The sequence below is a fragment of the Euprymna scolopes genome, chromosome 42 (genome assembly GCF_053919585.1).
Source record: "Euprymna scolopes isolate OS-2025 chromosome 42, ASM5391958v1, whole genome shotgun sequence".
Taxonomy (NCBI): Eukaryota; Metazoa; Mollusca; class Cephalopoda; order Sepiida; family Sepiolidae; genus Euprymna; species Euprymna scolopes.
Window position 1 is genome coordinate 7501 of NC_136523.1, and position 12500 is coordinate 20000.

The 12500-nt window shown below is 33.7% G+C and overlaps 1 protein-coding gene across 3 annotated transcripts in view; it reads right to left on the reverse strand.

The window, feature by feature from the left end:
* Positions 1-2062: 2062 nt before the first annotated feature.
* Positions 2063-12500, reverse strand: part of LOC145266896 (UDP-glucuronosyltransferase 2C1-like) — a 31757-nt gene continuing 21319 nt past the window's right edge. For all 3 annotated transcript variants that reach the window (XM_080122659.1, XM_080122661.1, XM_080122660.1), the window contains exon 2: positions 2063-3673. In XM_080122659.1, the coding sequence (XP_079978785.1) occupies positions 2143-3673 (1531 nt within the window). In that variant the 3' untranslated portion in view covers positions 2063-2142. The remainder of the gene's footprint in view (positions 3674-12500) is intronic.

Here is a 12500-nt window from a genome sequence, read left to right on the forward strand (position 1 = left end):
TACATCGTGTTTTATATGGCCGTGCTATTCAAATTTGGTGAATCAGAAGAAGTGTGACATGATGCGGACCGAGCGATGCCGAGTGACCTTGCTAGTCGACATGAATTCAGAGAAATTCGCACGGCTGAATTCTAATGATGATGATGATGATGATGGTTTGATGTTGTTTAAACAGAAATGTCTATGGGATTTTATCAGAGAGAGAAAAAAAAAAACAAATAATTGTTCTTATCTTATTGTTGGAAATCCGTTAATAACGAAAAGGTTGTTTTGGGCCCTCTGTTGAGCGATATGAAGAAATCCAGATTCTTAAGCTGACAGTTTGGGGTGGGAATTGGGGGTGAGGGGTCGCCGCCAGGCATTGTCGACCTGGGAGTGACTAATAGCTCCTAATAAGGAACACCTCAGTGCAATGAGGGTTAAAAATGGGGATAGATAAAGCCGTAAGGAGGAGTAGAAATCAGGGAAACAGAGAGAGGGAGGAAATTCAAAAGAGGAAAGGAAAGAAAGAAATAATAACTCCAAAAAGGTGGATGGAGGAATTACTGATTTGATAAAAACAAAAGACTTGGCTAATTGGTGTCTGTTTTCGCTGATCCCTTCCCGTGGACTGACGGTAGATGAAGAACGGATAACTTGGTAAAAGAAACAAAACTGCCAGCCCCCTAAGTTGCATCACTAGGCCAGTGTGGAACTATTATTTGTAAAATCAAAGACAATAATCAATTCTATGTTGAGAAAACCAATTAAGTTTTGACTTTCTTTTCTTTGATTGGAACGCCGTTGTGAATGCAATATATTTCTCCGATAGCCCAGGTGATGGTTCGAAGCTGATTTGAAAGCAGAACCGGAAGGAGACCGACGACGACCCGAAGATGAATTCGACCACTAGACGAAACCACAGGTAACGCCACAGGTATCGGCTACAGGTGCATTTCAATCACGAGCCTATGCACCTGATGAGCTGCACGGAGGTGTTACAGAAGATAATGACGGGCTTTTGTTGAATTCGAAAGCCCCGTCTCTCATGTTAAAAATAGTCATCATTTTTTTTCCATTATTATTATTTTTTTGAATTTTCATGAAAAAAAAAAAATTCTCACGCTGATAATTACACCATGAAATGTACAAGGAAATATTATAATTTTATATTTGAAATTTTTGTGAGAATTTTGTGAAAAATCACATGAAATATATTTTGCAATTATTATTTTTTTGTGAAAATATTAAATAAACAATACTTAATTCAATGATAATTTAGTTATTTCGAGAAATTAATATGTCTTTGAATTATATTGATTTAATTAAAGTGGATTTTAGGATTGTTTTTCATATTGTTTCTGAAATATAATTTTTTGGAATTGTTAATACTTATAATGCTTTATTTTTATATAAAAAACAAACATAAATTCGTGCGTCTTTTTTATTACTTAAAACTTGAACTTTAGCAAAGGTGTTTTTTGTTTACAAATAATAATACATTTTTATTAAAATTTAAAATAGGTTCATAATTCTGTGATCGTTAATTAATAAATACTGAAAATCAAAATTGGTTGATTTCCTGAATTTGGCGAATTTTGAAGTGAAGGGAGGAGTCAAAATGTTTATGCATTTTAGAGATCGGATAATCATTTCGAACGTGACTATTACTAACACCTTGTCAATTATTACATGCTTACCGAAGATTGCTAATGAAACTGATATACAAGGGGATATTGTTTTTAATTCTACAACTTTGACTTTTGGTGGCAACACTGGTCTGCTTAAGGAAATAAACGGGAGAAAAGCTTTTGGCCTTCTGGTCGATTTGTACTTCATACATTACATTCAAGTGGCAAATAAAGTAAGGAATATCCTATTAATTGTGCGACCTTCTTTATAGGTCTTCATGTCTTCCTCTTGCCCGTCTCTCTCACCAGATACTGGATATCACAGAGTTATTCCAGTGTATCATATTAGACGACTGTTAAATTTACTTACTGGTGCCATTTCGAAATCTAGTTTTTGGTGTCAAACACAATTTTGTTCAATTTGGTCAAAATTAAGTCAAAACAAATTGATGACAAACACAATGAAAACAATTTTTATTCTCATATTTCAATTAAAAACAAAAAATATAAATAACTGAATAGAAATACAAATTTAATTTTGCTTAACTTTTGTTTTCGACTGCACAAAACGCTTGCAAAAAAATAAAATAAAAACAATAATTTTAATAAGAACAACCAGCATTAGAAAAATAATAAACCAAACGTCAACAGCCAACAATTGAAAAGTTGACAAATCGATTTGATCGAGGCGAAGATGTTTTCCGCCAAATTTGATCACGTGTTCAATGGCCGACGCAGCACGTTCAGCTGCTGTTTCTGGTCGACTTCGATAGATTTGTGATAAATGTTTGATATTTGCCGTGTATTTAGGGTCACCAAGGACATCATGTATGCATTCTTGTAGCAATTCTTCGGTCAGGTCTGCAATGTCGAAAAATCGACCAATTTTTAAATATCCTAATTTACGTGAATTCATGAACTGGTCAGCTACTTGTGGGACACAGATTAAAGGTACACCGTGGTAGAGACTCTCGAACATTCCATTATTACCACAATGATAAATTATGAGTTTTGTGTTTGGGTGGGCCAATGCATCGTTTTGGGGTAACCATTTTGTCATTAAAACATTTCCTATTTCTTTTTCTTCATCGGCTTTCCAGAAAATTTTCTGTTTCAGTTTTTGAAATACAGACATAAAAATATTTTTCAAATTACCGTTAGATTTAAACGTTGACCCAAATGACACGATTATAACTCCATGCTTTGCTTCGTCAAAGAATGTCTGAATATTGTTTGGTAAAGGTTTTGGAGGTTTTACCGTAAGTCCACCAACTTGGATTAGATTTGGCATTGATGGTTTTGGATAGCTGAGAACTGCGTCGGAATTTTCCAGATATATCTCGGCTTTTTTAGAAAGTTGCTGTAGTTCTCGCCAGCTAAGTCCTGGTGCAATTTTGGAATAATCATAAGCCTCTAAAATATAATATGTGGCAATATTGGTTATAATATGGATTACAGTATTAATCACACGTTCATGAAAAACCATGTTGGGTGTATATGGCGTCATGAAAAACGGGCTCACTGATGTAGATATCGGCTGACCTGCGTCTAATAACGCAATGACTGAACTGATACCAGCGAAAGGAATCGATAAATTATATGGAATTAGTAAATTGCATTTTAAAAAGAATATATAATCAACAATTGCAAAATCGAAATTTTCTTGCCGTAATTTATTGAGGCCGATCGTATCGTTAATCAACTGAGCACATCTCGCTTTCCTTACAGTTTGTATGAAACTTAAACGCGAATTTCTTCCCTCTGAAGCTAACTCAATGACCTTGTTCAGTTCTTTCATCACATGGTACATTACATCTTGTCCATATCTTATGGTTGGGATGTCTGGGGCACATTTGTTGGAGTCGAAGTCATCAGGGAAGTAGAATTTAACTTGGTGACCACGTTTCATCAATTCTACGGCCACTGCGTTTGATTCGGACACATGACTATAAGACGGCATTGGGACGATCAGGATTTTGATAGCGTGCACTTGCTGTTGGCAATGAAGACTGGAAATTGCCAAGAAAATATAAACAGAAGAGCTGAACATCATTTCCTGAAAACTGAAAAAGAAATAAAAAATGTATATAACACAGAAATGAAACAATGTGTGTGTGTGTGTTTGAGAGAGAAAGAGAGAGAGAGAAAGAGAGAGAGAGAGAGAGAGAAAATAAGAGAGTGGGTAAGATGCACCGGCCCATATGTCGTCAAAGAGTGGCTTTTGTAGAGATATAGGATACTGTCACATGTGAGTATTTTCCTATCATGGTAGGGAGAGCTCACATATTTTTGCAGCAGCTTTAGCAATGTCTTCTATGTATTTGTTCCAATTCACGTTGCATGTGAATGTTAGGCCGAGAAGTTTAAATGATGAACTTTCATCTAAAGTGTTATTATCCATGGCAAACGATGGCTGAAAAAAATTCTTTGTAATTTGTTGAAGGAAAGGAACTTTGTCTTGATAGCATTAAATGTTATCATCCATTTACGTCTCTTTTTCACTATAGACTGCATGCACATTTTATGTCTCAGACATTACCTGGGGTATGTGTACACTTGTTCTTTTTTACCACATGTCTGGAATAGTGCGTGGTGTCATCAACAAATATACCCGTCGCGGACATAATTTCATCAGAGAGGTTGCTTATGAATATCGAATAATAAAGATTGAAGTGTTAACTCTTAGGACTCACCAGTATGTACGGCTATCGATGACAACTTCGATTTTCTTCTTGTCTGAAAAGGACCTGATTATACTTGGGTTATGCGTTCAGTTAATCGTTAGTATATTCGCCGGAGAACGAGCTTACCTGATAGTCAGAAGGAAGTTTAACTTTTACGAAGTGGAAGACTAGTTCTAGAATGATTAACAACTCAAAGATTTTACTGCGGCTATTTAACCATTACAATGATGTCCAGTTATCATAAATTTTGCTTATTTGTATTAGACTTATGACAGTTGTATTGGCAGAACGTTTTCTGCATTTTCACAATAACAGTTGTACATGTTAAAGTGCTTGGGGAACGTTATTTGTCCATTTATACATTGTTGGAGCAGTGAAATGAAAGATATTAACCAATTTATAATATATTCCTAATGAGCCATTTTAAAAGTATTTAGTCGTTTAAATGGCTTATTTTTAGCTTGGAATCGAAAATTAATAGTAATATTTACCAATAAAACAATGTGATCAACATTCCAATTACACAAGCCTCGAATAGTGCAGTAAAGCATAGATCAAGAACCGATGCGTGTTGAACCTGCTAAATTACAGTCCGTGAAAACCAAGTGTATCTGTGCAGCACAAGAAACTGAATCAATTCCCGTGAGTATTAACGTCACCAAATACTATGCGTGTATTTAGATGCTAACGTAATCTTAACATAATCATGCATCTATACTGCCAGAAAATTGGTCAAGCATGGCACAGACCTTGACGAAGGAGAACGGTAGATGAAATATAAGTAACTACCAATGTATAGCAAGCACAATCACGAGGTTGTCTCCTCAGCAACCGACAAGGCTAACATGCTTGCCAGTCGGTTTGCCTCAAACTCCACACTGGACCCTTCCAACCACCCCCTACCTGACTTTCCTATGCGGACAGACGCCACGCTAGACGATCTGAAAATCACCACTGCTCAGGTGCATGCTATCATAAAAAACCTTGTCACTTCAAAAGCACGTGGACCCGATCTCATCCCAGCTGTGCTATTAAAAAAATGCTCAGCCAAAGTAGCTCCAGTTCTCTCCAAACTCTACAACAAATGCCTTAATGAAGCTTGCTTTCCGGGCTGTTGAAAAACTGCTTGTGTTGTACCAGTATTCAAGAATTCTGGCGAAAGGACTGACCCATTAAATTATCGCTCCATTAGCCTCCTCCCACTTTTTGCCAAAATATTTGAGACCTTAATTCACCATGCTCTAGTCAATCACCTTACAGATGCTAAACTTCTGACTGACAAACAATATGGATTTAGACAAGCCTGTTCCACATCAGACATCCTAACTGTAATCTCTGAACGTATATACCATTCACTGGACAAAGCAGGAGAGGGCAGAGCGGTAGCTCTAGATATATCCAAGGCTTTTGACAGGGTATGTCATGAGGGTCTCCTCAGGAAAATTAGATCATAAGGTGTCACTCAACATAATTAAATCCTTCTTAGATAAGAGAAAAATCCAGGTTGTCCTCGACGGTCGTACATCTAAACAATATGATATAAATGCTGGAATGCCCCAGGGGTATATCCTAGGACCTCTATTGTTCCTGATATTCATAAATGACCTCCCCGACAAAATTGCCTCTGAGATGGGTATATATGCTGATGACACTACACTCTATGGCAGGCATGACAGGAAGACAAATGAACACATTTCTAAAGAAATGGCAGAAACACTAGAGGAAGACCTCCAATCTGTAGTGGAATGGGGACAAAAATAAATGGTCACGTTCAATGCCGCCAAGACTAAACTAGTTTCATTCAATAATTACAGGAAACCCTCTCTACCACCTATAGCCATGGCCAACGACTCTTTATCTGAGAGTACATCTTTCAAACTCCTTGACCTAACGTTCATGGGAAACATGAGTTGGAACAATTACATTGAAAGCATTGCCAGGGCCGCTTCAAGAAAGGTGGGCTCTCTCTACCGTGCTAGACAACTACTAACACCCGAAAGTATCCTGTACCTCCATAAGGCCACCATTCGCCCATGTATGGAGTATTGCTGTCACATTTGGGCTGGTGCATCTGCTACTAGTCTCTCGCTCCTTGACATGGTTCAAAAGAGAGTCGCAAACCTGATAGGCCCTGAACTGGCATCTAAACTTCAGCCTCGGTCCCATCGACGAAATGTTGCATCCCTCTGCCTGTTCTACAAGTATTTTAGTGGTGAATGCTCTGACGAACTGCAAGCACTTGTGTTCCCACGACGTGAGCACCCTCGACAAACCCGACAGGTTGCTAAATCCCACCCCCACACTGTAGAGATCCCTAGATGTAAAAGATCTTTCTACTCCAATAGTTTCTTCCCCAGAACCGCTAGACTTTGGAATTCCATTCCAGGTCCCTGCTTCCCCAACAGTACTGACGTGCAGAAGTTCAAGTGTAATGTGAACCGATATCTTGTTGCCCAAATCCTACATAGTACCCCAATAGTTGTTGCCTCTGATAGTAGTCCCCTACACCAAAGTGGCAATTTGCCTTGTTTGGGGTAAAAATGTAATAAAAAAAAACAAAAAAAACAAAAAAAAAAAAGATAAAGGCCTCGTTTGATTCCAGATGTTGCGTCGAATTAGTTGAAACCTTACGACAAAGTGAGAGGTATCAAGACACGTCAAAGACAGTGGAGGAAATGAAGAGTCCAAGTTAGTTTCATTTAGTGCTAAAATATCCGGATGATTTACTAGGAAAATGTTTTTACTTTGTCTAAATTAGTCGTATATTTGTGAATGCTAGAATCAAAGGAGACAAATTCGATGTGTCTGACTTTATTTTGTGTTTGGATGTCATTTCATATTTATGATTGAGTTTTAGCGTAGATTGGGAACATTTGGTTCTTAATACCAGTATGCTCGAACAGGTAACAAATTAGTAAAAACATTTTACATAGGGTTGGCATTACAGCTATCCCGGTATTATGCAACTGATAATAGAGCAGTCGCTCTTAGCACTGCATAAGAGTTAAGGCACCTGTACTGTCAGTCAAAAACAGCAGCCAGACAAGCTGTAAAACTTGTACTCTAAATAGTCTAGCCATATGGAGAAAGAGAAAGAGAAAGAGAAAGAGAGAGAGAGAGGGGAGGGAAGGCGTCCATTGTTCTAGCCATGAAATAATACCAAACACAGAGGAGTGCATTTGATAGTACTTATGCACCTTGCAAATAAACAGCTATAAATATAAATAACTATAAAATCCTAGCGATGGGAGGAACCAACTCCTTAAACAGTTTTATGTTTGTAACCCGGATAATTTGCTCGCGTGCCAAGTCCCAGGAAGACTGACTGTCTAGAACTAAGTATCGCTTCCAGCAATTTGGTGCCAACATCTCGGAAGTCTTGGTACAGGTTATTTCTTCTCCTAGCGTTACGATCTAACAAGATCGAAGGTCCATGTAAAGAGCGAGGAAGAGAGAGAGAGAGAGAGAGAGAGAGAGAGAGATGCGGCGTTCATTGTTCTAGTCATGAAATAATGTCAAGCACATCGAAGTTCCTATGATACTAATTCTATGATAATAGATACTATTGATAACAGATGAGAAAGGATGATAAAAGTCGGACAGCGCGTTCTTATCTTTTAAGCAGTTTTAGGTTTGCAAACCGGATAATTTATTCTCGTCCTTATGAATGTCATTGTCTAGGTTTAATGAGACCCCCCTTCCTATCTACTTGATACATGTCTTGATACGTTTATTTATTTTCCTAAATAGATGATTCGAAAAGATCGACAGGTTCATCTGAGTAGAGTGACGCTTAGGTTTGATGTCAAGCATGCATATGAGTATCCCCTTCATATTTCCGTGAATTATCTTGAAGAATTGGGATTAAATAACTAAAAGGTCAGAGAATTTTAAAGTTTCATCTTTATAACATGCAAAGAAATATCAAAGAATGTACAATGTGACGCTGAAAGAGAAATTGTGATATGTGTGTTTATAGGGAGTATTGAAAAGTACCATTATACACTGATACTAACTACGTGTTCTAAGACAATACATTAACTAGGGGAAATGATAGTGAAGTAGTCGCTTGATGCTTACATATAAAAACAAGTATTACGTAGTACAAGTTTAATTGACTCTTCTAGAAAATACGAAAATTCGTTCTCCTTCCATAGCCTGCAAGCGAGAATGGTTTCGATTCCATTTAAACTTGTTTAAAACATAAGAGTGCTTAGAATGAATAAAATATAAGAGTGCTAAGAATGAAAAAACATAAGAGTGCTTAGAATGAATAAAACATAAGACTTCTTAGAATGAATAAAATATAAGAGTGCTTAGAATGAATAAAACATAAGACTTCTTAGAATGAATAAAACATAAGAGTGCTTAGAATGAATAAAACATAAGACTTCTTAGAATGAATAAAACATAAGAGTGCTTAGAATAAATAAAACATAACACTTCTTAGAATGAATAAAACATAAGAGTGCTTAGAATGAATAAAACATAAGAGTGCTTAGAATGAATAAAACATAAGAGTGCTTAGAATAAATAAAACATAAGAGTGCTTAGAATGAATGAAAAATAAGAGTTCTTAGAATTAATAAAACATAAGAGTGCTTAGAATGAATAAAACATAAGACTTCTTAGAATGAATAAAACATAAGAGTGCTTAGAATGAATAAAACATAAGAGTGCTTAGAATGAATAAGACATAAGAGTGCTTAGAATGAATAAAACATAAGAGTGCTTAGAATGAATAAAACATAAGAGTGCTTAGAATGAATAAAACATAAGAGTGCTTAGAATGAATAAAACATAAGACTTCTTAAAATGAATAAAACATAAGAGTGCTTAGAATGAATAAAACATAAGACTTCTTAGAATGAATAAAACATAAGACTTCTTAGAATGAATACAACATAAGAGTGCTTAGAATGAAAAAAACATAAGAGTGCTTAGAATGAATAAAACAAAAGAGTGCTTCGAATGAATAAAACATAAGAGTGCTTAGAATGAATAAAACATAAGACTTCTTAGAATGAACAAAACAAAAGAGTGCTTAGAATGAATAAAACATAAGACTTCTTAGAATGAATAAAACATAAGACTTCTTAGAATGAATAAAACATAAGACTTCTTAGAATGAATAAAACATAAGAGTTCTTAGAATAAATAAAACATAAGAGTTCTTAGAATGAATAAAACATGAGTGCTTAGAATGAATAAAACATAAGAGTGCTTAGAATGAATAAAACATAAGAGTGCTTAGAATGAATAACACATAACACTTCTTAGAATGAATACAACATAAGAGTGCTTAGAATGAATAAAACATAAGAGTGCTTAGAATGAATAAAACATAAGAGTGCTTAGAATGAATAAAACATAAGAGTGCTTAGAATGAATAAAACATAAGAGTGCTTAGAATGAATAACACATAAGAGTGCTTAGAATGAATAAAACATAACACTTCTTAGAATGAATAAAACATGAGTGATTAGAATGAATACAACATAAGACTTCTTAGAATGAATAAAACATAAGACTTCTTAGAATGAATAAAACATACGACTTCTTAGAATGAATAAAACATAAGACTTCTTAGAATGAATAAAACATAAGACATCTTAGAATGAATAAAACATAAGAGTGCTTAGAATGAATAAAACATAAGAGTGCTTAGAATGAATAAAACATAAGACTTCTTAGAATGAATAAAACATAAGACATCTTAGAATGAATAAAACATAAGACATCTTAGAATGAATAAAACATAAGAGTGCTTAGAATGAATAAAACATAAGAGTGCTTCGAATGAATAAAACATAAGAGTGCTTAGAATGAATAAAACATAAGACTTCTTACAATGAATAAAACATAAGAGTGCTTAGAATGAATAAAACATAAGACATCTTAGAATGAATAAAACATTAGACTTCTTAGAATGAATAAAACATAAGACTTCTTAGAATGAATAAAACGTAAGACTTCTTAGAATGAATAAAACATAAGACTTCTTAGAATGAATAAGACATGAGTGCTTAGAATGCATAAAACATAAGAGTTCTTAGAATGAATAAAACATAAGAGTGCTTAGAATGAATAAAACATAAGAGTGCTTAGAATGAATAAAACATAAGACTTCTTAGAATGAATAAAACATAAGAGTGCTTAGAATGAATAAAACATAAGAGTGCTTAGAAAAAATAAAACACAAGAGTGCTTAGAATGAATAAAACATAAGACTTCTTAGAATGCATAAAACATAAGACTTCTTAGAATGAATAAAACATAAGAGTGCTTAGAATGAATAAAACATAAGAGTGCTTAGAATAAATAAAACATAAGACTTCTTAGAATGAATAAAACACAAGAGTGCTTAGAATTAATAAAACATAAGAGTGCTTAGAATGAATAAAACAGAAGAGTGCTTAGAATGAATAAAACATAAGACTTCTTAGAATGAATAAAACATAAGAGTGCTTAGAATGAATAAAACATAAGACTTCTTAGAATGAATAAAACATAAGAGTGCTTAGAATGAATAAAACATAAGAGTGCTTAGAATGAATAAAACATAACACTTCTTAGAATGAATAAAACATAAGAGTGCTTAGAATAAATAAAACATAAGGGTGCTTAGAATGAATAAAACATAAGACTTCTTAGAATGAATACAACATAAGAGTGCTTAGAATGAATAAAACATAAGAGTGCTTAGAATGAATAAAACATAAGAGTGCTTAGAATGAATAAAACATAAGAGTGCTTAGAATGAATAAAACATAAGAGTGCTTAGAATGAATAAAACATAAGAGTGCTTAGAATTAATAAAACATAAGACTTCTTAGAATGAATAAAACATAAGAGTTCTTAGAATGAATAAAACATAAGACTTCTTAGAATGAATAAAACATAAGAGTGCTTAGAATAAATAAGACATAAGAGTGCTTAGAATGAATAAAACAAAAGACTTCTTAATGAATAAAACATGAGTGCTTAGAATGAATAAAACATAAGAGTGCTTAGAATGAATAAAACATAAGACTTCTTAGAATGAATAAAACATAAGACTTCTTAGAATGAATAAAACGTAAGACTTCTTAGAATGAATAAAACATAAGAGTGCTTTGAATGAATAAAACATAAGAGTTCTTAGAATGAATAAAACATAAGACTTCTTAGAATGAATAAAACATCAGACTGCTTAGAATGAATAAAACATAAGACTTCTTAGAATGAATAAACATGAGTGCTTAGAATGAATAAAACATAAGTGTGCTTAGAATAAATAAGACATAAGAGTGCTTAGAATGAATAAAACATAAGACTTCTTAATGAATAAAACATGAGTGCTTAGAATAAATAAAACATAAGAGTGCTTAGAATGAATAAAACATAAGACTTCTTAGAATGAATAAAACATAAGACTTCTTAGAATGAATAAAACATAAGACTTCTTAGAATGAATAAAACATAAGAGTGCTTAGAATGAATAAAACATAAGAGTGCTTAGAATGAATAAAACATAAGACTTCTTAGAATGAATAAAACATGAGTGCTTAGAATGAATAAAACATAAGAGTACTTAGAATGAATAAAACATAAGGGTGCTTCGAATGAATAAAACATAAGAGTGCTTGGAATGAATAAAACGTAAGAGTGCTTAGAATGAATAAAACATAAGAGTGCTTAGAATGAATAAAACGTAAGACTTCTTAGAATGAATAAAACATAAGTGTGCTTGGAATGAATAAAACATAAGAGTGCTTAGAATGAATAAAACATAAGGGTGCTTAGAATGAATAAAACATAAGACTTCTTAGAATGAATAAAACATGAGTGCTTAGAATGAATAAAACATAAGACTGCTTAGAATGAATAAAACATAAGGGTGCTTAGAATGAATAAAACATTAGACTTCTTAGAATGAATAAAACATAAGAGTGTTCGAATGAATAAAACATAAGAGTGCTTAGAATGAATAAAACATAAGAGTGCTTAGAATTAATAAAACATAAGACTTCTTAGAATGAATAAAACATAAGACTTCTTAGAATGAATAAAACATAAGAGTGCTTGGAATGAATAAAACATAAGAGTTCTTAGAATGAATAAAACATAAGAGTGCTTAGAATGAATAAAACATAAGACTTCTTAGAATGAATAAAACATAAGAGTGCTTAGAATGAATAAAACATAAGAGTGCTTAGAATTAATA